General features: G+C 45.9%; 1 protein-coding gene across 1 annotated transcript in view; it reads right to left on the minus strand.

Moving 5' to 3' along the window:
- NUAK1 (NUAK family kinase 1) overlaps positions 1–20,604 on the minus strand; it is a 52,502-nt gene extending 31,898 nt beyond the window's left edge. Inside the window, exons 1-3 of the mRNA XM_038756072.1 lie at positions 20,529–20,604; positions 19,040–19,152; positions 18,741–18,935 (exon numbers count right to left, since the gene is read on the minus strand). Of these exons, the coding sequence (XP_038612000.1) occupies positions 18,741–18,935; positions 19,040–19,152; positions 20,529–20,604 (384 nt within the window). The remainder of the gene's footprint in view (positions 1–18,740; positions 18,936–19,039; positions 19,153–20,528) is intronic.
- Between the last annotated feature and the right edge of the window lie 5,077 nt (positions 20,605–25,681).

The following is a 25,681-nucleotide window of genomic DNA, read 5'->3' on the forward strand; positions in this document are numbered from 1 at the left end:
CAACTGCTCAACCTATTTCAGCCCTCAATGAAGTAGTGTCCCATTAGACCGACTGTAAGTTCCTCAAGGATAGGGCCTGACTCAACCGCTTTTATTTCATGCTCCCAAGTGCCTGGTAAGTGTCCTAGTAAATTCATTCATTCAATTGTATTTATTGAGCGCTTACAGTGTGCAGAGCACTGTACTAAGCACTTGGGAAGTACAAGTTGGCAACATAGTAAACGTGATGTGGGTCATCAAATGGCCGATTTTAAATGAATCACCCTATGGTTTGAGGTTGAAATCCTAAATAGAAGGCCCTGAGAGGATATGGTCTTTGGGTTTTCAGTGTTTCTTGGTCACACAAGGGAAGTGGGAAGGAGGAAGAAGTACACTGCTAAACAGGACTTCTATAAAGATCAGTTGAAAACTCTCTTTTTTCTTTTAAATCCCGGGATAGTTTTGCGTGGATGCAGAAGTCCAGTTTCCCTAGTATCATTAGGTGTGACCTCGCATCAAATCATGCTCAAGAGCAGCTCGGAAGAGTTTTTACAGAAGCTTTTCTGGGAACTTTTGACAATGGGATTCAGAGAAAACTCCTTGTAAAGTTGAAAGAAAGGTCAGGTTAAAGATCAAGCTGAGTGGCTTTCCACTTAGTATTTGGGCTTGTTCAATACACGGATGGGGCTTGGAGGCAGAATACTTTCTCCTTCTAGCCCGGAAGACCATCCAACACAACCCCCTGTTTTGGGTTGGTTGCCATTCAGATATTGCATGCCAAATGACTGTCACGGCGATGCCACCTGGGAGGCAAGTCATGCAGCCAAAACCCTGAATGAATTATGTATGAACAACCCAAGCCCACTGTTTGGAAGACTGGCAAACTCCAAATGATAATCAATGAGGATGCAAGTTATCAGTGATGCTCTTTTTAACCACTCCCTCTTCCCACCCCCTCCACCTCTCACTACTGACTCCCCTACATACTCCCCTGCTGGTTTTGGCCAATCTACTAAACCCAGGGGCTGATGTGCTTTTTTCCCCTTTCTGCATGTTTATTCATGTTGTTCCATGGGTGTTTTCAGAGGTGCATGCTGCTCCAAGACCCCCAGCTGTATCAACAAGCCTGCCAGGAAAGCATATATTTAGAGCAGGACAGTCTGGACGAGCATTTTACCCTTTACAGGGCATCGTCCCACTTTTTTTTTAACAGCTGCTCCCTTTGCCCTGGCAAAAACACATGGCGATATAATACTCTGAAATTACCTTCCTCAATCCTCTACTTCCCACAGCATCATATAAAAGGGATTATGTTTCCTCCCATGAATACTGATTTACTGCAGCTGTACTGTAGCTCCCAGGGAGACATTTTTTTCTGGGCCAGTTCTGAAACATCAGCCCTATATTGGGATGATAAATGTCAAGCCAGATTTTTGTTTGCATAAACTGAGGCATTCTGGCCTTTAGAAGGGGCTGGGACCATTTTTTCTGCAGGCAAATTCCTGCCCTCCCTTCTCCATCCCTTCAAGAACAGTGCTGAAAATACCATCTTTACTTTAGAGATACTCTATGGAGCCCAAATATTACCAAGTTGGCCCTCATTCTCCCTTCTAAAGCTTTGTTCCCACATAGACCCTGAAGGGCAGAGAGCTTCTTCAATGAGCTCATCTCACACAGATGAGGAATAGAAAAGGAATAGATTCTCATAGAGCATTTCACTCATCCTGTCACAAGAAATTCATGACTGCTGTCGGACCACCAAAATTCAAGGAACACAGATTCATTTACGGTTCCATACTTTTTTGTAGTTCTAGGATGTGAGGTCTGCTGAGCTGGTGCAAGTTAATACATCCTCAAAAAGGAGAGAAATTGGCTGCTCCCCCTATTCCGACCAACCCATAGTATATTTAGAAACAGCCCAGAGTCCAGTACAAAGAAGTGGTGTGATTTAGTGGAGCCAGAAAACAAGAGTTCTAATCCCAACTCCAACCACTTCCCTGATTTAACTGTGGTATTTGTGAAGTACTTACTATGTGCCAGGCTGTACTAAGTGCTGGGGTGGGTAGCAGCACACTGAGTTGGACACAGTCCCTGTCCCACATGGGGCTCAAAGTCTCGATCCCCATTTTACAGATGACGTAACTGAGGCACAGAGAATGAACTGACTTGCCCTAGGTCACACGACAGACATGTGGCAGAGCCGGAATTAGAACTCATAACTTTCTGACTCCCGGGCCCATATTCTATCCACTACTCCATACTACTATGTGACTTTCAGCTCTCTTCCTCAATTTCCTTTCCCATTGATTGTGAATTCAATACCTGCCCTCCCTCCCACTGAAGAATGTGAGTCCTATGTTGGATAAGTAAGTTGTCTGACCTGATTAGTGTGTATTTACTCCGGTGCGTGGCACATAATAAGCACTTAATGAACACCATTATTATTATTAGAAGGGCACACGCCTTTCGCTGTGGGGTCCAAGATTCAAATCCAAGCTTTTCTGAGCACTGCACATCCTTTCCAGTTGGATGGTTCTATGACACATAGGTTAATATGGTGGTGTGATCAAATGCCCCAGGGCCCCGAGTAGTGGCTAAAGGAGAAATTCCATCTGTAATCAAGACACACTAACTAATCTCGAAGCCAGACTCACTAAAAGGATCAAAATGCAATTATATGTAACTTGTGTACTCTACTTGCCAAACAGATGTTTGCTTTTTTGCTTCCACATTTACTAAAGCCAAGTGCAACATCAAATTGGGATTCCACAAAATAGAACTGCTTTCCTTCCAGGTTACAATGTTTTTGGAACAAAAAAATGCTAACATTACGCGCAAACTAGGGCAATAAAACTGGTAGCATCTGATGACACCGTGTCTGTTTATATCACAGTTTGGATAAGCTGATGGTTGTGTAACTCTGATTTATCAAACTCCAACTGCAGTTCTGTGCCACCCCACAGATGAACATGTTAAGAACACATGTGCAGGGCATATACCACAACTGCCACTTCAAGAACCCGGTTCCCTTCCTGTAGAGAGCTATATTAATTCCCAAAAGGCCAAACAGAATGACAATCTGGCCCACTGCTGACCAGCTGAGTAAAATGGGGACAAGGTTTCAAAAACTTCACTTGGTCATCTTCTCTGGGCAACATGCTGAATCATTATCCTACCAATTGCTTGACTGAAGGGGAATGGAACTTTTTTTACTCAAACACGATGAATAACAATATCATTTTAAAATCCTGATTTGATAACAGTCAAATGGACATATTTGTTTGGATTTTGCACTTGACTACTTTTGTAATTCACTGAAAATACATATTTTCAAAATCTATATTACTTTGATTCCCCTAGAATATCCAACATCTCAGGGAAACTGTGGTGACAACGGGGTAACCCCTAAAAAGTGAGAATGAGGTTGACTCTAAGGAGGAAATGAAACGGTCCATCTGGCTTGGTGGTCAAAAATGAGTAAAAGAAAAAATACCATAAACATAGCTCAAAAAGTTCATCTTTAAATTTTAGTTCACCAGTTTAGGGAGTTATTGGTAACTGAAAGAAAGATCCTCAAAAATTATGAATTTTATCTTGGCCTGGTTCCTTCAACTTGGAGATTTAATTTCCAGCAGTTGGAATGCACAACAATATCTAACATAGGAACTTGGAAATAATGCTGGCAATTTTCATCCCCCAACCTCGAGAAGAAGATTCCTGAAAAAGAACTGTCAGTTTTACTGAGGCTGTGCTCATTTTCCTTTTATGAAAAGAGTTTCTATTTCTAGTAATCTTGTGCATAGTTAAACCCGTCACCACTCCACCATTGTGCTCTCTGGTGTTTGAGGTCTGGCTAATTAAAGTTCAACATTCCTAATCATCAAGCCCCTTATAGCAACACTTTGGGCTCAAAATGTTCAGCTCTGAGTGATGAGGTTACCTCCAAGAACTAAACAGAGCCAAGAATCCAAATAAAGCAGGTTCCTAGAAGAGAAAAGGAATTAAAGCTAGAAATGACTACCAACTCCAGAGGGCGTGCATTCTGGAGGCTGAATAGCAATGAAAATTAAAAAGCAATCTGGAATACTGAGCTAGGTGACTTTACAGGCCTCCTCTGCTGCTTTCTGCAACTGGGTTTCTTTGCTCTGGTTCCTTGAGGGCTGACTATTCTCCTCTGTAAGTAAGCAGCTGTCCCAATATATTAAGCGCTTACTATACGCAGAATGCTGCACTAAGCATTTGGGAGAGAACAATACTACAGAATTAGCGAACACATTTCTTCTAGAGCTTTAAGTCTAGAGGAACAGATCTATTGGAAGGTTAAGGTCAAGAATGGCAAATGGGATCTCTTCAACAATAACAATGATGAGGAAAGAGGAGAAAGGTGATAGAACCAAGCGACAAGCTGTATGGGTTTCTCCTTTCACCCTGCCAGATTTAGATGTGTCACTTTCCCCAAAGAAAAGAGTAGCTTCTTCCCCTTGAAACTTAGCCCAGAGTTCTTCCTGTGCTTGTGCCGAAAACCATGTCAAACTGTCTGAAATTCCTCAGTGCGTTGGGCACTACAGAGTGCATTTACAAGAAACTGAGGTGGGAACACCTGATCCATCTCATTTTGAAGCCTTTGTTTTTTCTTCAGCTACCCTGGAGAAAACCGGACTAATAAACTGAACCAAACAACTCCTAGATGTTGGAAGGAGGAATATACTGGGCTGATTTATGACATCGAAGAGAGCATTGGCACTTCCTCCATCCACAGTATGTCACACAATCCTCTACTAATAGCAACAGACCCTTACGTAAAAATGGCTCTAGAATGTCACCACAGCCTATCACCTTAACCTTGGAGAACTGCACTAACTCTGACGCTGCAGAAAACATTGGCGTTATTGCCATTTGTTAGTTCCATCCTGAAAATAATAAGTCTAACTAGGAAGAAAAATTAGGCAAATACTAAGGAAAGTGAAGCGGACAAGGTTCAAGAAATCTAATCTCCCCACAACAAGGGATGTGAAAGCGAGGTGGGGGTTAGAATTAGAGAAAATCTGGGGGAAGGGAATTTTTCCCTGAAAGAGTAGGGGTTCTTAGTCACCTCTGCCACCATTTTAAAATCATTTCTGGTGTGGCGGGCACATGCGTTCTTGGGGAAGTGACTGAAGGCTGCTGCCCTGACTGGAAACAATGAGGTGAAGGGAAAAACTCAGACACCTCAGACACCTCACCGCCCCCCACCTCCAAACCCGGGTTGACCCCAAATATTGGCTGGCCCTTGGGTTTTCATAGATATAACCAGTCCTACTCTGAATATATACTTTGGATTTACAGTAAATGAATTGGGGCCTCTCGCTTTTCCAAATTTGCACATGTAGATACCACCCTGGCAGATAGTCCTGAAAATACCATTTCTGCCACATTTGTACCTGTGAACTTTTCATCTCCATTCACCAGGTCATTACAACGGTGGTAGGCCGCATCAGTAACCATAAATGGGAACCTTACCACTGCTGTGGGTACTGCCTTCAGCCTGATTTATTTCTGGGTTAGGCCTGTGAGTACAGGAAATGGTGTGCATCTTGCACTGCTGAATTAAGATGACTCATGTGACTGATCACACACACACACACACACACACACAAAAAAAAAAAAAGATTAGGCCACATAACATGTGCAAGATTGAACTGGGAATGCTGCCTTTTTATATATAGCATATACCATTATTTGAAGTGTGACAACAGGAAAATCAGCTGAGATAATGTGTTGTTAAAGTGCCACAATGGATTTTGTTGGACAAATAATGAGAACAATTTGGGTATGCAACTAAACAGAGACAGTCCCCTTTGGACCCTGCCCTGATTTTATGGAAACACTTCATAAGAACTATTCCCCAACAACAGAACTGTCATATCCAACAACCAAATCCCAGAAACATCCCAGCTGAGTTCAGGAAAGCTGTTTTCTGATGCATTGTACACACAAACACCAATACTACCCAGATGTTCTCTATGTAAAACATTTGGTTTGAAACACACTGCGCTTCTTTTCAAAAGGTCATTGTGATTGTTTAATGGACTCGTACAGTTCAGCTAAAATATCCTGAAACATTTGAATGAAGTCCTACTAAAATGTACGTGTCCCATCTGCAGAAAAGAGAATATGTAAATTAGAGAGAGAGCATTATGTGATTTGTGCTGCTTTCATAATTGAGCAGAACAGAAACTAAAAGCTGTGACACAGGGACTAGAATCTAGGTTGCTTTTTTGTGAGTCCATTGCTTCAATAACCTAGTAAACGACTTTTAAACAAAGATCTTACGGAGCTGTGATTCTGATGTTTTAAAATCACCACAGGACTGTAAGCCCGTTGTTGGGTAGGGACCATCTCTATATGTTGCCGATTTGTACTTCATTCATTCATTCATTCAATCGTACTTATTGAGCGCTTACTGTGTGCAGAGCACTGTGCTAAGCGCTTGGGAAGTACAAGTTGCCAACATATAGAGACGGTCCCTACCCAACAGCGGGCTCACAGTCTAGAAGGGCTTCCCAAGCGCTTAGTACAGTGCTCTGCACACAGTAAGCGCTCAATAAATACGACAATGAATGAATGAACGAATGAAGAAAAGACCACATGCAGAGGGACACGATGAGATCTTGGGCCAGATACATCTACTGACAGCTGAAGCAGAAGGGGTTTAGAGGGAAATGTCAAAGACCAAAAGCGAAGCAGGCTGATGCAGCATTCTGTCTATATTTCAGATCACCCAACTTAAGCACTCAGCATAAACCTATTTCCTGGTGAATGGAATTCATAGAATGGAAATGATTTCCCTGACATAAGCAGACACAATTGGCCCAAAAGAGAGAACAAGAAAGCTGCAGCTTTCCTGGCAGTAAGTATACTGAGCAGCCAAGCACAAGATCCAGACTTTCCTTTACTTTCATGGTTCTTCAGCTGGAGCCAGCTCTCAGCTGTCCTCAAAAGAAACTGCTTAATTCCATTAAGTCTCTGACAGTAAGTCTGAAGACACCTCTGGTTCTAAGGGGGTCGATTTGGTAGGAATTTGACTGGGTTTTCTTGATGAGACAGAGGATACACTGTGTGCTAAGGATGCCCCAGGATGCACTGAACCAAAGATGCAAGATGGGCTTCAGCTCCCCACCTCCATTCCCAGTCACGTACATGGTGGGGATTAAAAGAGCTATGAGATTAGGCTGGAAAAGAAGTCTTTGAAATTCAGGAGGGACTAAGAGCACAGTGACTTTGAACCGAGGGTGACCTTGCACCCCGCTACTGTTGTTGGGGAACCACAGGTTAATCAGGTAGAAAATGGTTTTCCCTGTCACTTGTCCTCCATCCTGAATGGCTTCATGGGAAGCAGTGTGGCCAGTGGGAAGAGCATGGGCCTGGGGGTCAGAGGACGTGCATTCTAATCCCGGCTCCTCCATTTATCTGCTGTGTCACCTTGGGCAAGTCACTTAACTCCTCTGTGCCTCAGTTTCCTCATCTGTAAAACTGGGGTCTAAGACTGTGGACCCCATGTGGGACAGGGATTGTGTCCAACCCGATTATCTTGTAGCTATCCCAGGGCTTAGAACAGTGCTTGGCACATAGTAAGCACTTAACAAAATACCATTAATATTTTTATTATTTTGAGGCGAGTGATGTAAAATGGGGAATAGGACTGTGAGTCCCTGTGGGACATGGACTCTGTCCAAGCTGATTAGCTTATAACGCTTAATAAATATGACTGATTGATACATCTACCCCAACGCTTAGTACAGTGTCTCCGCACATAGTAAGTCTGCCAGCTCTGCCCACTCCACTTATGCCACTCTTCAGTAAGACACCATGTTAATGGATCTGTAACTCCTGACCTAGGTGCAGAAGTAGTTTGGGCTCACTATACAGCACTCTTGCTGCATTGATCCCTGCTCTGCCACTTTTCCGCTGTGTGACCTTGGGAAAGTCACTTAACTTCTCTGGGCCTCAGTTATCTGTAAAATGGGGGTTAAGAGTGTGAGCCCCATGTGGGACAGGGATTGTGTCCAATGTGCTTAACTTGTATCTACCACAGTGCTTAGAACAGTGCTTGGAACATAGTAAGTGTTTAAAAGTATTATTATTATCAGAGTAGATTCTAATAGAATGAACTGGTCAGTCTATGTTCTCCAGTGGCCCATCAGATCATTACACACAGTTCCCAATCAGCAGAAGGAAACAAACCACCGGTACTGCTTTTCCATAAAAGCCAGTTGTTTCCCTCTGAGCTGCTCAAGTGTTTACTACAGTGCACTGCACACAGTAAGGGGTCAATAAATACCATTGATTGATTGATCGATCTTCAGAGTTCTCAGGTGGTGAGAATCCTGTGAAACTTGCTACTCTTCAGGAATTCTACTATTAACTGTACACACAGACACACACACAGTTGCTCCCTTGACACTTCATTTTATCATCTCTCTGTTCCAAGGGGAAATGATTTAACCATAAGAAAAACAACTGAAGTCTGTTGAATTCAGAACCAAAAAGATCTGTTCACTTCTCTCCAACAAAGGACATGCCCACAGATACCTTGGTCTTTCTGTACCACTTACTATAAAATGTCTCCCTTTGCATTATCAATAAATCAATGGTATTTACTGAACACCTGATGCAGAACACAGAGCTATGCACCTGGGAGAATTGGTTTCAGAGCCAAGTTCACTTTCATGCCTGCTATTAAACTTACCAAATATCCTTGCTCTCCCTCCCCACAGGACTATGAGCCCCATGTGGGTCAGGGACTGTGTCTGATCTAATTATCTTGTTTCAACCCCAGGGCTTAGCTCAGTGTTTGGCATGTAGTAAATATCATCATCATCATCACATTATCAGCAGCAAAAAATTCAATGAGGATATGTCAGCATTGGCTCGAGGTAATACTGGAATTTTTATAGCTTAATATACATATACACTATTGGCATTATACCAAATAGTGTGTGTGTGTATGCATGCGTGCACACACACTATTTGGTTTATTTGGTCAGTCTCATTAGGCTGACTTCATGCTAAACCTTTGCTTTGAACTGCTATATATAGGAATTGGAGATACTTTCAGAGTCAAGAGTTCTACTAGACATGGGTCTCAACTGAGAATCAGAAGGAATTAATTCTACTCTCACCTGTATCACAAGGGAATCAAAAGATTTTGGTTAAGTTACTTATTGAGCTTCTGTGCTCTCCCAAGGGTAAGAACACTTGTCTCTATGTAGCTTTTATAAGCCATCTGAATCTTGTGAAGTAGAATATATTATTTTGCTCCTTGATTGTAAATCACTGCCAAACAACTGAGAAAATTGCAGAGCTGAAGAGAGTTCTTTTTAGTTCTTTCATATTTTCTCTTGGTGCAAGAAGTATTTACAGGGAACGAAGCCTTTTATTTAATTGAATAAGGTTCCTTCTCCAACCAGATCTCCCACTTAGCTTCCCCATTCTAGAGAGGATGCCATATATACATGAGGAACAGCGGTTTGTCGGACAAGCTTTGCTCCAATGAGTGGCTGCATACCAAAAAGGATTCATTCTAACTTCACCCTCATAGCACATATTACTTCATCTTGACACCCTCTCCTTAATGGTGTCTCTTTGGGTTGGCTCTATCATTGCTGATTGAGCCAAGGAGGGGGAATCAAAGTGAGAAAACTGCCGAATTAAGAGTTTTTGGCTAACAAAAAGGGGAGTAGGACCCTGTCTTAATCTGGATGTCACCAACAATTCACACTAGTGGGGAAGAACTCCAGCCCTTCAGAGGGGGAGGCACCCAAGGGAAGATGCAAGGGCCCATTAATGGATTAAAGAGTCATACACAGGGCTCCACTGCACCTGCTTGGGGTTTTCCCAATGGAAAATCCATTTTAGCTAATGATGTTGTTTCTGAAAGGGATCCAAGAGGATTTTTTTTAAGTTAAATCGGCAAATAATGACCTTATTTTTCCAAACACACCCTAACTCTGTATTCTAATGAAATGGATTATAAAGGAGCATAGTGCTTGACCCCAGAAAATTTTAAAAAAACATGACTCAGTTGATTTGTGAGATATAGTGGGCTTGCTCTCCTCTGGGCTCGTCAAACTTCCTTAGAAAATGAGGTGGATAGGGAGCACTGCAGATCACTAAAGCGTACCCTATGGGCTTGAAAGCATTAATGTATTGGCAGATTCAGGAACTATGGAGAATCTGACTTCTGCATTCAAAATGGTATTCTCATGGTTCATCACTCAGGAAGTGGCAATCTATTCTCCATTGTGCATGGGCAGTAACATTGAGGTGGGCGGTCATAACATTCCAAGATCTTCTGGAAAGCTAAACTTGCTTCCCAGATCTGTTGTATTTTACTCTCCCAAGTGTTTACTACAGTGGTCTGCACACAGTAAGCGCTCAATAAATACCACTGAATGATTCTCAAGGATTTTTCCGCTGGAACATCCGCCCCTGAGAATCTATTTTAATTTGTCAAAAACAAAAACCAGAAAACTCCAGGTCCATGTCCCTGGTTTCAAAACTGCCCAGGGATAACTGTAAGCTCCCCCTCTAGACTATAAGCTCGCTGTGGGCAGGAAACATGTCTACCAACTCTTATATTGTTATATCGTACTCTCCCAAGCACTTAGTACAGTGTTTTGCACAGAGTACGTGCTCAATGAATACAATTAATTGATTGATTGGTTGACAAAAGAGAACATCTACTCCCCAACATACACACACTCACACTTCTTGGGTGACACCTTCTGAAGGACCCCATAGAATATGTATACGGTGGTTGAATAAATACAAAAAGAGATTAAAATATAACTTAATATTTTATTTAGCAGTGGTACTAAACATGAAAGAGAGTTACAAAATGGTCTGATGCAAGGAGGCTTTTCCTCTCCCCCCCCGCCCCGCCCCAACTCTTACATATAGCTAAAGGTTACTGAAGGGCCTCTACATGTATTAAACATCTGGAGTTCCTGGTAGATTTCCAAGCTATTTTATCAATCCAGCCAGACACTATTCACTGGTGGATCACCAGGTCCAGCCTTCTAACATTCGAGGGTCTAAGGATGTTCTAATTCATACAATGTACAGTGTTGTCTGGGCAGATATGAAGATAAATACATTCTGTTTTAGATACTTTACAAATCATAACTTACAGAGTCTCCAAGACTTTCATGTGGGGAAGACAAATGAGAGCCACAGTAGTCTGACATGAGAGCCACCGAGTGGAAGAAGAAACAGCAGGAGAACACTACTAAGAGTCTGGATGTACTTACCCCTCTAATGAACTGATCATCAAATAGACTTTTGAAAGAGAGAGAGAGAGAGAGAGAGAGAGAGAGAGAGAGAGAGCGAGAGAGCATGTGCAGGCTGATAAGTGGCAGAGCCGGGATTAGAACCCACGACCTCTAACTGCCAAGCCCGTGGTCTTTCCACTAAGCCACGCTACCTCTCTGATTCATGCAATCATGTATGATCTTCACATGTGAAGGAAGATGATTCCAGGCTGCAACAAAAAAGCAGCATTACTGCCTTGCATATCATATTTCTTTCTGAATGTCACTTGGTTTTTTAAATACTAGTTGGGAAGCAGTAGAGTCTAGCAGGACTAGTATAGGGCTGGGAGTCGGGAGACCTGGAGTTTGGAACTAGTGCTGCGGAGGGTCGATGATGTACCGAATGAATGTGGGAAAGTTTTCCCGGCCAAGAAAGGGGTCTCAGTACCTGTTACTCCCTGCTTCACAGGGATGCTGTGAGAACAAAATGAAATAACGGATCCTAAAGTGTTTGGAAAGGCAAAAAAAACTCGATAAAAATTAGGGCAATACTACCCAGTTGTGTAAGTTGGACAAAAATCAAGCAGAAGTAAAGGAAATTTTCAAAACAGTCACCTAAGTGGAATACAGTAATTCCATTATTGTTATTATTATCATTAAATTTGTTAAGTGCCTATTATGTACCAAGCACTGTACTAAGCACTCAGAAAGAAACAAGATAACCAGATTGGTCAGCCCCTGTCCCTTATGGGGCTCACAGACTAAGGGGGAGGGAGGATAGGTATTGAATCCCCATTTTATAGGTGACGAAACTGAGACACTGAAGGGCCTCTACATGTATTAAACATCTGGAGTTCCTGGTAGATTTCCAAGTTATTTTGGAAGTTTGGTGATTTTGGAAGATTTGGAAGATTATGATTTGGCTATTTTGGAAGAGGAGTTTGGTGATTTGCCCAAGGTCACACAGCAGGCAAGTGACAGAGTGCGGATTAGCTTAAAGCTTCCCTTGTGATAAAGAAGGTTGCAAAATAATTTCTTCATAGAATGCATTTATTCAAGGAAATGGAATCAATCCCCCAAATCTGGCTTTTGGAGTGCTATGGCTCTCAGCAGGGCAAGGCTTCGCGGACTTGCTCCTCTGCCAGTTAGTGTTTAAGTGTTACACACACACACACACCCCTCCCCCCCACCCCCCCTTCCATACCTGGATGTCTTCCCTGCTGAGGAAGTGTTGGTGCTTTGATGATTACAGCAGCAGTTAAATGTCAGAGACCTGCCTGAGCTGGTGAAGACACAGTTCTGCCCTGAAGCAGGAAAATGCTCAAGTGCCTATTGTAGTTTTCTGCACCCTACAGGCATTTGATAAACATTTGTTGACTGGCTGAAAAATCTGTTGTCTAGATGGGGGGAGGGGGCGGGAAATCCAATGATCCCTTAATGCTGCTCAAAAAGAAAACATGTATGTTCATGTGAAAACCGACCTGTGAGCCAGCCCATTCATTAATATACTGTGGATGTCAAAGCCCGCCAGGAAGTGAGTTCACATACTAAATTTAACATAGAGGTCTTTAGCTAAAAAATGGATAAGTACTGAGAGCCTCCAAACCATTCTCCGTTGGCTACAGAGACCTCTTCACAGGCTCTTTGACACACATTTTGTTCCAACTAACTAATTTGCTTCCCAAATCTGCATTTTTTGAAAACTAGGCCATAAATAACTTTTGGCCTGGGCTTGAAACACCCATTTTTGGTCAAATCACTTCCCTTTCTAAGGATCCACCATCACTCCTGCCCATGAGATCGAAAGCACCGGAAAACCCTGTCTGGACTTGGTGGGGGGGGGGGGGGCAGGACTCTAATGGATGATATGTGTCTGACTCTATCTCCTCCCCCTGTCCTCAGCTCCTCCCAAACTTCTCTCCCAGCATAACCCTTTAGAGATAAAGAGGTGTGGAACGGAGAAAAGAATCTGGCCTCTGGTCATGATCTCATGATCCCTCTCTCTGAAAGTATTTTGGTGACACTCTGCATCTACATGAAGGTCAATAAGGTGTGTAACAAAACAAAATGCGTCCAGTGTGGTGACATCTAACCTCACCCAATAACAGTGCAGATACTTTCAAAAACCCTCTTAGGGTTGTCTTATTACCTGTTACCTGTCATGTGTCAAAAAAACCCAAGCTTATTCTCACCACATATGATTAATCTCAAAAATGAACCTACTATTCCTTCCATTAAACTGATTAACTGGCTATTTGTATTAATTTATTTTCTGAACCCCATCTGAGACCATTAAAATCATAAAGTCCCCCTACAAGATAGCCTAAATGAAAGACAAAGGAAAACCCAGTCTATCAAACAAAATAGTTGATACTAATTTTACCACTATTTGTTACAACAAATAAGCTGGGGGTTTTTTTGTTGTTGCTGGGGTTTTTTTTTTTTTATCTCTTCCTCAGGCAATGCCAAAAAAAAAAATCTAACAGTCATTTAGTGGAAAGAGCTCTGGCCTGGGAGTCAGAGGACCTGAGTTCCAATTCCAGCTCTGCCACTTGACTGCTGTGGGACAGCAAATCACAACATTTCTCGGTGCCTCAGTTGCCTCATCTGTAAAATGGGATTCAATGTGTGCTCTCTCCTACTTGGAATGATAGCCCTATGTGAAGACAGGAACTGTGTACAACCAGTTTATCTTGTATTTACCCCAGCACTTAGTATAGTCCTTGGCAAATAGGAAGCATGTAGTAGTAGTATTACTACCAAGCAGGTTTTTGCCTTTTACTAAGAGCATCATCAAACAGGCCTTCATACCCAGGCCTTCCTTAATAATGAAGGAAATCTTATTTTGCAGGTGGTCCTCTCACAGATCCTGTGTGCTATTTTACCACATCTTGTGTAACACTTCATCTGACCACAGTGGAATCCAGAGCGAACTGAATACAGCAGATCTTTGAAAAGGCACACAAGTTTTCTCTTGAAGGCTGCTTAGTGGGTAAGTACAAATAAAAAGAAAATATAATCTGGAAAACTATGTACACACTAAATATTCACACTGGAAAAATCAGGAGTTTGCTTTGTAAAAGCCAACTAACTGCTTCCTTGTTTATTATAAGCTGGATAAAGTTTATTATAGCACTGTAAGCTGGAGAAAATTCAGAGTTCATACTTTTTGCGAAAAGTTAACCTTGCCAAAGTCTAACTTCCATCCTATAAGAAAACTTCTTCCTGAAGAGCAGACGGGTTAGTGCAGATAAACAAGCAGTTCTAATTAAGGGGAATGCTGTTTCTCGTGTCTTCGCTGTTGCAGTGAAGCTTTAAAGCTTTCCTTAATGCCAAGGGGAAGAGGTTCACTAACTTGGTACAACAGGGAGAAACAAAAAGACTTAGACAAGGGTTGGACCTTGGTAAACAATACCTAGAAGCTACTAGACAAGTTGAGGTTGAGTCGTTACAGAAGCTGGCGGGTCAAACCGTTCTCATTCCACCCTCTGGTGGTTACACTACAAAATCCTTGAGTCTTGAGTCTTCGATGTTCCTCAAGCTATTACAAGGGAAAGATTAAAAAAAACCTGGTCTATTGGCTCAGGCCCTCCCTCCAAGAAGTAGCAAGAAAGAGACGGAGGCCGTGATCCACCTTTAACAGAAAGGTACAAAGCACCCCCCAAAATAGGTTTCATTTTTCCAAAGCGATTTGGGCAAGTCCCTGGCAGCTACACAGGCCGTACAAACTGGGCCTTTGCTCAGAGAGCCATTCGTCTCCCATTTCTCCATCCCCGATGTTTGACCAAAACCTCATCTGATATTTTCCACTGAAGTCTTTAGAGTAGAATTGTTATCTGAAGAGACCTTAATGAAGTAAAAAAAAAAAGGAGCTTTAAAAATAATGAGTTGATAACCTAGCTAGCTTTTGCTGCTTGTACACATAAACATGAGAGGATAGATATGCTTTAGAGAGGCTAAGGAAACATCTCATTTTGCCTTGTCTTCAGCTAACCAGCAAGCGTGCTAATGAAGTAGAGCAGAGGCTGTGTCGTTACAACTCATCTGACACGGTTAGTGTCCTCAGGTTTTGGCACTAGCCAGAACAAACTCTTCCATTGAAAGGGAAGCCTCAAGACGTGAAGCTCTTTGGTGTACAATTTGAACACTTCTTTAAACAAACAGCTACCAAAAACCCCCAAAAAATACAAGGTAAAGGGACGATTAAAACTTCTCCTTACCTGTCACCAGACAGAAGTGTGGATTAAATGTTAACATCTAAGCTCCACCTCACAGGGTAGCTCAGTCTCTTGTTTTTCAGTAGCCTTGAGCTGAGTTTACTAAGACCGTCCCCTCCCCCATTTCAAGTGATGCACCGAGTTATACACACCAGTGCAAACTGGGGTCATGTATTGCTTTGCCATTAAATTGCTTAAACCTTGGCAAAACCTTTCGATATCAAGATGCACGTTGACCTCCTACCTCATACATGGAAAAATATCATTTCACAGTTGTCGATCATCTTTGATACAAACCCTATATCATTCCACTACTAAAACAGCAGGTGTGGCAATGGTATATCAATCAATCAATGGTACTTATCAAATGCTTATTATGTGCACAGCACTGTAGTAAGCCCTTGGGAGAGCACAATACAACAGAATTAGCAGACCTGTTCCCTGCCCACAATGAGCTTACATCCTGCAGAAAGGAAAGAAAGATGCTTTAATGAGCGAGTACATGAATGTATTAAAAAGACTTCTGGACCATGCTGAAATGTGGAAAGGGTGGATGGGGAGGGGCAGTGCCATGGTTAGGTCTCGGCTAATCCCCTCTGGGCAACAGGACCTCAAATTGGATTGTTAAATTTATGAGGGGTGCAGTCTTAGTTTCACTCCGCTACCGGGAAACTCACAGACCACAAAGCACCCTGTCACCGAGGCAGGCATTAACCTTCACCTTACCCCTTCCAATCAATCAATCAATCAATCAGTCATATCTCTTGAGCCCTTACTGTGCGCAGACTACCATGCGTTTGGGAGAGTACAATATAGCAGAGTTGATAGACATGTTCCCTGCCCTCAACGAGGTTACAGTATAGAGGGGGGAGACAGACATTAATATAAATCAATAAATTGACGATATGTAAGTGGTGTGGGGCTGAGGGAGGGGCGATTGGGATGCACAATCATCTGCTTAGAGAAGCAGCGTGGCTCAGGGGAAAAAGCACGGGCTTTGGAGTCAGAGGTCATGGGTTCGAATCCCAGCTCTGCCAATTGTCAGCTGTGTGACTTTGGGCAAGTCACTTCACTTCTCTGTGCCTCAGTTACCTCATCTTTAAAATGGGGATTAAGCCTGTGAGCCCCCCCATGAAACAACCTGATCACTTTGTAACCTCTCCAGTGCTTACAGCAGTGCTTTGCATATAGTAAGTGCTTAATAAATGCCATTATTATTATTATTATTATCATTACTATTATCTGCTGGGTCCAAGGCATCGGAGCAAGAGAGTAGCATGTGGTCCTGAATTATATAACAGCAGCAATTAGCAGCAGCAAGTAATGGGGTGTCCTATTTATACAGGCGTGGGAGGCTAGTGGAAAAGATGGGTGAGGACTCCCTAGGCCTCCTGTAGCAACAGGGTTGCAGTACCAACGGTATCTGTGTGCGCAGCCCCGCACTGGCCCTTTCTGTGTTTTGGGGATGGGATGATAAGAGCCGTAAGAAACGCTCGGAAAGGCTGGCAGGTTAAAGAAAAAAAAGGGGGGGGGGGGGGCATCGCCCTGGCATGTTTTAGTCTATTTTTCTGCAACGGATCAGTATGCGTAGAAGAGATGCAGCCGCGAGTGTCTCATGACAGGTCGAGTGGCATGCCTGTCTGGCGGAGGCTGATGCCGGGAGGGGCGAGGATGGATGAGGATGGATGAGGATGGACAAAGAGGATGGACGGTGCGTCTGCGGGAAGTTCCCGGGGCCGGCCCCCTCCACCCACCCTTTCACTTGGCAGCCCCGAACCCCGCCTCGCCACCTCCCAGCCCCCCAACACACACACACACACACAAGCACGCCCACAGGCACACGTACAAGCACAGACACAAGCCCACAGACACACATGCACCCCCACAGACACACGTACAAGCACAGACAAACAGAAGCACACAAGACACACATACAAGGCACAAGCCCACAGACAAACATACAAGCACAGACACAAGCCCACAGACACGCATACAAACACAGACACAAGCCCACAGACACGCATACAAACACAGACACAAGCCCACAGACAAACATACAAGCACAGACACAAGCCCACAGACACACGTACAAGCACAGACAAACAGAAGCACACAAGACACACATACAAACAAAGACACAAGCCCACAGACACGCATACACACAGACACAGACGCAAGCCCACAGACAAACATCCAAGCACAGGCACAAGCCCACAGACACGCATACACACAGACACAGACGCAAGCCCACAGACAAACATCCAAGCACAGGCACAAGCCCACAGACACGCATACACACAGACACAGACGCAAGCCCACAGACAAACATCCAAGCACAGGCACAAGCCCACAGACACACAAGCAAGCAGAGACACAAGCCCCCGCACACATGCACGCCCAGACATACATGCGCACGCACAGACACATATACAAGCACCGACACACATACACACGGGCAGGAGCCCAAACAGACACACACACACAAGCCCACTGACAAACATCCAAGCAGAGGCACAAGCCCACAGACACACAAGCAAGCAGAGACACAAGCCCCCGCACACATGCACGCCCAGACGTACATGCACACGCACAGACACATATACAAGCACCGACACACATACACACGGGCAGGAGCCCATACAGACACACACACACAAGCCCGCAGACAAGCATACAAGCACAGACACAAGCCCACAGACAAACATCCAAGCACAGACACAAGCCCACAGACACACAAGCCCACAGACACACAAGCAAGCAGAGACACAAGCCCCCGCACAGATGCACGCCCAGACATACATGCACACGCACGGACACATATACAAGCAGCGACACACATACACACGGGCAGGAGCCCATACAGACACACAGACACAAGCCCACAGACACAAGCCCACAGACACACAAGCAGAGCCACAAGCCCCCGCACACAGGCACGCCCAGACATACATGCGCACGCAGACACATATACAAGCACCGACACACACACACACAAAATTGCAAACACACACAAGCAGATGCACGCACACACGGACATACACACACAACCGCATGCAGACAGAAGGGCGTGCACATACAGACACACACACAGACGGGCATGCACGCAGACACGGACGCAGACATACAGACACCAGGGCCTGCACAGACAGACAGACAGACAGACAGACAGACACACACACACACACACACACACACACACAAAGAGAGCCCCGGTTTTGTCCTTAAAGGTTGTCCGCGGGGCCCGGGCACTCACCACTCTTCCGGAGAACCTCTCGGTGGCCCGCTTGACTTTGCCGTAGGTGCCCTTGCCCAGGGTCTCCTGCAGCTCGTAGCGATGCTTCAGGTTGTGCTTGTGGTGATGCCGCTTCACCCCCTGCTGTTTCCGCCCGCCTGCCGCCGCCGCCTCCGGGAGGGCCTCCGGGAGGGCCTCCGCGCCGGGGGCCGGGGGCTGGGCGGGCCCGGGGCCCCCCGCCCCGCAGCCCGGCGCCGCAGCCCCGTCCATCCCCGCCCCCGGGCTGGGCCCGCCGGCCCGTCACTGGCGGGGCCCGTCACTGGCGGAGCCCGCCCGCCGCCGGGGTCCCGCCGCCCGCCGCCGGGGTCCCGCCGGGGCCCGGACCGGACCGGACCGCCCCGCCCCGCCCCGCCGGCGGGGGCTTTTAGGAGACCTGTTGGCGGAGGGAGGGAGGGGTGTCTGCGTCTGTGTGTCTGTGTCTGTGTCTGTGTGTGTGTGTGTGTGTGTGTGTGTGCGCGCTGCCCGGCCCCCGGCTCGGGGGGGAGGGGGGCGGGGCCGCGGGTCCCCGGTCCCCGGTCCCCTGGGGAGGGGCGGGGAGCGGAGGGGGGCCTCGGGAAGGAGCCCGCCCCACGAGCCGCTTTGTCCGGGGCCGGGCGGCGCACCGAGAGGACCGGCCGAAAGAGGAGACCCGGCCCCCGGCCCCGCCCACCCTCCTCCCTCTCTCCTCCCTCCCTCTCTCCTCCCTCCTCTCTCCTCCCTCTCCTGCCTCCTCCTCCCTCCTCTCCTTCCTCCTTGTCCTCCTTCTTCCTCCCTCCGCCTCCTTTTTCCTCCTTTCTCCTCCTTCTTCCTCCTCGTCCTCCATCCTCCTCCTGCTTCTTCCTTCTCCCTCCTCCTTCTTCCTCCTCGTCCTGCTTCCTCCACCTTCCTCCTCCTTCTTTTCTCCTTCCTCCTTCCCTCCTCCTCCCTCCTTTCTCCTTCCTCCTCCCTACTCCTTCCTCCTCCTCGTCCTCCTTCCTCCTCCTGCTTCTTCTTCGTCCCTCCTCCTTCTTCTTCCTCCCTCCTCCTCCTCGTCCTCCTTCCTTCACCTTCCTCCTCCCTCTTTTCTCCTTCCTCCTCCCTCCTCCTCCCTCCTCCTCGTCCTGCTTCCTCCTCCCTCCTTTCTCCTTCCTCCTCCTTTTTCCTCCTCCCTTTCTCCTTCCTCCTCCCTCCTTTCTCCTTCCTCCTCCCTCCTTTCTCCTTCCTCCTCCTCCTTCTTCCTCCCTCCTCCTCCCTCCTCCTCCCTCCTCCTCGTCCTGCTTCCTCCTCCCTCCTTTCTCCTTCCTCCTCCCTCCTTTCTCCTTCCTCCTCCTCCCTCCTCCTCGTCCTGCTTCCTCCTCCCTCCTTTCTCCTTCCTCCTCCCTACTCCTTCCTCCCCCCTCCTTTCTCCTTCCTCCTCCCTACTCCTTCCTCCTCCCTCCTTTCTCCTTCCTCCTCCTTCCCCCCTCCTCCTCCCTCCTTTCTCCTTCCTCCTCCCTACTCCTTCCTCCTCCCTCCTTTCTCCTTCCTCCTCCTTCCCCCCTCCTCCTCCCTCCTTTCTCCTTCCTCATCCTTCCCCCCTCCTCCTCCCTCCTTTCTCCTTCCTCCTCCCTACTCCTTCCTCCCCCCTCCTTTCTCCTTCCTCCTCCCTACTCCTTCCTCCTCCCTCCTTTCTCCTTCCTCCTCCTTCCCCCCTCCTCCTCCTCCTTCCTCCCTCCTCCTTCCTCCTCCCTCTTCCTCGTCCCCCCTCCTCGTCATCTTCATCCTCCGCCCTCCTCCCCCATCCTGCCGTACCCGCGGCTCCCCGCGCCCCGGGGCCCCGGTGCGGGCGGTAGCCGGAGCCGGGCGAGCCTCCCGCCGCTTCATTCATTCATTCATTCATTCAATCGTACTTATTGAGCGCTTACTGTGTGCAGAGCACTGTACTAAGCGCTTGGGAAGTACAAGTTGGCAACATCTAGAGACGGTCCCTACCCAACAACGGGCTCACAGTCTAGAAGGGGGAGACAGACAACAAAACAAAACATGTGGACACGTGTCAAGACAGCAGAATAAACAGAAGTAAAGCTAGATGCACATCATTAACAAAATAAATAGAACAGTAAATATGTACAAGTAAAATAGAGTAATAAATCTGTACGAACATGTATACAGGTGCTGTGGGGAGGGGAAGGAGGTAGGGAAATGTCCGCGGGTGGTTGGGGGGTGGGCTGCCCGCCGGGCCGGGTCACCCGAGGGCACCGGAGGGGAAGGGAGGGGAAGGGGCCGCCCAAGAGAGGCCGGGCCCGGCCCGTTACAGGACGTGAGTCGCTGCCTCCACCTCCGGCTATGATGATGATGGTATTTGTTAAGCGCTTACTATGTGTTAAGCGCTGGGGGAGACGCCGGGTAATCAGATTGTCCCACGTGGGCCCCACAGCCTTCATCCCCATTTGACAGATGAGATAACTGAGGCCCAGAGAAGTGAAGTGACTCGCCCCAGGTCACACGTCAGACAAGTGGCGGAGGCGGCATTAGAACCCACGTCCTCCGTTTCTAGACCCGTGAGCCCGTTGTTGGGTAGGGACCGTCTTTGTATGTTGCCGATTTGTACTTCCCAAGCGCCTTCTAGACTGTGAGCCCACTGTTGAGTAGGGACCATCTCTATATGTTGCCAACTTGTACTTTCCAAGCGCTTAGTACAGTGCTCTGCACACAGTAAGCGCTCAATAAATACGATTGATTGATTGATTGATAGTACAGTGCTCTGCACACAGTAAGCGCTCAATAAATACGATTGAATGAATAAATGACTCCCAAGCCCGGGCTCTTGCCACTAGGCCATGACTTACACCCTCCCCCTACCCAGCCTGACTCTACCCTCCTCTCCGGGACCGAAGCCTCCCCACTCCCCTCCCGGGTTGGTGGGCCCCCTGGCCCGGAGACCCCTCCTGAAGTAGGGAGCAGTTGTGCGTACCCCCATCCCCACCCTCCCCACCCCCAACACTGACCAAGTTCTTTGGCCTTGCACTACTCCGATAACTTGCTAACAGAGGCTTGACTTCTGAGTCATTACCTACAATTAATTAGCAATCTTTCCAAAGCAGCCCGTCTGAATGATCTCCATCTACTGCGTTTCGGTCCATCTGCCACTGAGGCCAAATAGTATTCTTTGGGCTTGAGCTACTCAGATAACTTGCTAAGGAAGGCACGACTTCTGAATCATTACCTACAATTAATTAGCAAATACCTAATAAGAATTTTGGTGTTTAAGCAATACGTGCTGAGAACTGTACTAAATAATCATGCTGGACAGAGCCACTGCCTCACCTGAGGCTCACAGTGCTAGGTGCATTATAACTACTATAGTTGTAAGGGAGAGGAGAGCTGGTGAAAATTTTAGGGGCTGATTAAAAAAATTTGAGGTATCTGTAAAGTACAAGCTTTGGGGTAAATGCAAGATATTCAAGTTGGGCTTCACTAGGGGCAAGGATAATTGGTATTAAATCCCCATTTTACAGATGAAGAAGCTGAGGTGCAAATAAATTAAGTGATTTTTGCCCAGGGTAATTGTATTTATTGAGTGCCTTAGCTAGTCTCCCGAGTCTCTCCTCGTTGTCGTCCTCCTTTTGGCTCCTTCCCCGTCGACTCACTCTCCATCGATGTCCTCCCAGTCGACGACATCCCTATGGATACCCTTCCTGTCGACTCACTCCTCGTGGACTCCCTGCATATCGACTCATCCCAGTCGACTCCCTCCCTGTCGACTCATTCCCCACAGTCAAACCCGGAGCCCCCTTCTGAGGTAGAGAGGGGTTGTGCTCCCCCTCTTCTGACCTGGAACCCCTTCTGAGGGGGTGGAGCCCACTTTGGTCTGGCCCCAAATCCCCTTCCAAGGTGGAGAAAGAAGGGTTAGGGCTCCCACCCTAACCCTGAGCCCCCTCCCAGGGAGGGAATTAAGCGGAGCTGAGAGGGGGCACCCCAAGGACCGCTGCAGGCCGAGGAGAGGATCCCTGACTGTTGGGTAGGGACTGTCTCTATATGTTGCTAAATTCTACTTCCCAAGCACTTAGTACAGTGCTCTGCACACAGTAAGCGCTCAATAAATACAATTGATGAGGATGAGCTGCCAGACTCTTACACCCGGCTGGCAGCTGGACTGACAACCCTCAACCTAGACAGAAACCAGGCAGGGAAACCACAGTTTCAGCCATGGGAGCAGAGCCTCAGGGCCTAAATTAGCCAAGGAGGCAGCCCCTTTTCTCGAGAAAAATTAGGGAAAGAGATTCTGAGACTCAAAACCTGATTTATTTGAGGGGGGAAGGGGGAACTCACAAGGGAGACTAGCAATAATGTTGTAGGTGAGAGGCTTGTTTGGGGCTGGACCCCATTGAAAAATTCCTCAAGGTAAGAGACTTCACGGATTGCTGCCCCTACATCATAATAGAACAAGAGGGGGAAAAAAACACACAGCAGAATAGTAGGTTCATTCATTGTTATTAGAAAAAAAGCTTCCAAAGATCCTTTAGGTGTTTTTAAAGGAAAATGATTGATAACACTAATAATAATAATTGTGGTATTTGCTATGTGCCAAGTACTGTACTAAGCACTGGCTGCCATAGATACAAGTTAATCAGGTCAGACAGATTCCCTGTCTCACAGGGGATTTGGAGCCTAAGGAGGAGGGAGAACAAATATTCAAACCCCATTTTACAGATGAAGAAGCTAATGCAAAAATAAATTAAACGACTTGCCCAAGGTCACAGAGCAGGAAAGTAGCCTAGCTAGGGTTAGAACCCAGGTCCTCTGTTTCCCAGATCCATGCTTTGGAAGAAGCGTGAGGCTAAAAGTTGATTCTACCACCTTGTCCCCTTAAAGCAGGAGAGGACAATTTTTGCCTCTGGACCAAATTAGGGATTGGGTGTGCGTAGACATCCTGGACATTACCTTTAATGACATTTCAACAGGATTGACATCATCGTTTCAGAATCAGTGTGACGCAGAAAATGATTAAATATTTCTTGCTCTCAGGTTCACTGCCAGATTTTGGGGGGACCCGTTATGTCTTCTTGTTTTTGAGTTACAAGCCAATCTTATTTTGATGTCTGTGTGGGGTAACCTCCAACATCACTTTGAACTATCAGGCATGTCCAGAGCCGTGCTTTTAAGGGATGAGGTCTTGGGGAAAGTCACCTCGTCCAGAGTCGTCAGTCAAAGATGGGGAGGAAGGGTTGAGGTAGAGTGATATGATATTTATTAACTGCTTTCTATGTACCAAGAATTGGGGTCGATGCACGATTCAGATGGAACACGGTATGTTGAGAAGCCATGTGGCTTAATGGCAAGAGCGTGGGCTTGGGAGTCAGAGGTCATGGGTTCTAATCTCGGCTCCGCCACTTGTCAGCTGTGTGACTTCGGCCAAGTTAATTAACTTCTCTATGTTTCAGTTACCTCATCTGCAGAATGGGGATTAAGGCTGTGAGCCCCACGTGGGACAGCCTGATTACCTTGTATCTACCCCAGCGCTTAGAACAGTGCTTGTCACATAGTAAGCGCTTAACAAATACCATCATTATTATTATTATTAATGGTATTTATTAAGTTCTCACTCAGTCGATCAATCATTTGTTTTACTGACAACTCACTGTGTGAAGGGAACTGTACTCACCACTTGGGAGGGTACAATATTATGGAGTTGGTAGACACATTCCCTGCCCAAAATGAGCTTACAGTCTAGATGGGGAGTATTAGTATTAGTAGTAGTTGTATTGTTATTAGTTTTTTGCCAGCACTCCTCTAAAGTTGGCATAAGGGTCAGACTGGGGAGAGTTGGGTCAATATCAAATTGGATGGCTATTGACAATCATGGAAGTCACAAACAAAATTAAAGATGCAAATGATGAATTTGATTTAGGGTATTGCATTCACAGGCAACCACAAAAACTCATTGGAATATTCATGCCATTTTAATGTGGAACAGATGACTTAAGAAAAATCACTTTCTGAAGCAAAATGCAAAAGATATTGAAATTCTCCAACTGGTATTACAAGGTGTTTTCCACTTTCACATTAACCTTGCACTTGGTAACTATTAAAGTAACTTAGCAAATAGAGAAAAAAAAACACAATCATGCTTATCCCTGTGGAAAAAACTATTACATTAGGAAGTGAGTGAAAACCAAAAGAGAAGTTATAAATATGCAACAGAAAATGAGTGGCTTTCCCAGAATGTTTAGAAAGTCTAGATTTCTCTAGTCAATTTGGAAACCATGACTGTTAAAACCCTGTCCATGTTGAAATATTTACTTTTGGTACTGGGAGTTTTCACTTTTTCTTTCTGTGCTTACCTTTTTTTCATTTGGAAACTATAATCAATACTTCAGTCTCCTCCTGAGGCATGAAATAGAAGGGATTAGTACAGTGCTGTGCACACAGTAAGCGCTCAATAAATACTATTGAATGAATGAATGAATTGTTAGAGTTATTATCAAGAGAAGTGCATGAAAAAGAGACCCAGAAATTGGAAAAATTTGGCAGCTCATGGGAAAGCAACATCACAGTACCACCCGGAGAAACCCCTCAAAATTAAAGGTCAGAGGGCTTGGACCGTATTATAAGTATCTAATAATAAGTGTAAGTCACAGGCAGGACAATACATGGAGCACTTTAGTACTGAAAGATGTCATCAGATATGGCCAGCGAATATGCTAGGCTTCACTGACACTGAAGAGTGAAGCATGGTCTCATTACCAAAGAGGGGAGGGGAGATTAGGGGTCATCAAGGAACAATAAGGGAAGAGGTCAAGGGGCACAAGAGGGGAAAGAAGGAGCAGCATTATGGGGGGAAGGGACACCTTTTGTGTGCACATTCTCTTAGGTCTGTTTCTCTCATCCCCTTTAACATGGGAGGGAGATTTTCCATGCATCCTCTTTCTCCTCTCCCTCCTCCAATTCCTCCTTAGTTCTGG

The sequence above is a fragment of the Tachyglossus aculeatus genome, chromosome 14, assembly GCF_015852505.1.
Source record: "Tachyglossus aculeatus isolate mTacAcu1 chromosome 14, mTacAcu1.pri, whole genome shotgun sequence".
NCBI lineage: Eukaryota > Metazoa > Chordata > Mammalia > Monotremata > Tachyglossidae > Tachyglossus > Tachyglossus aculeatus.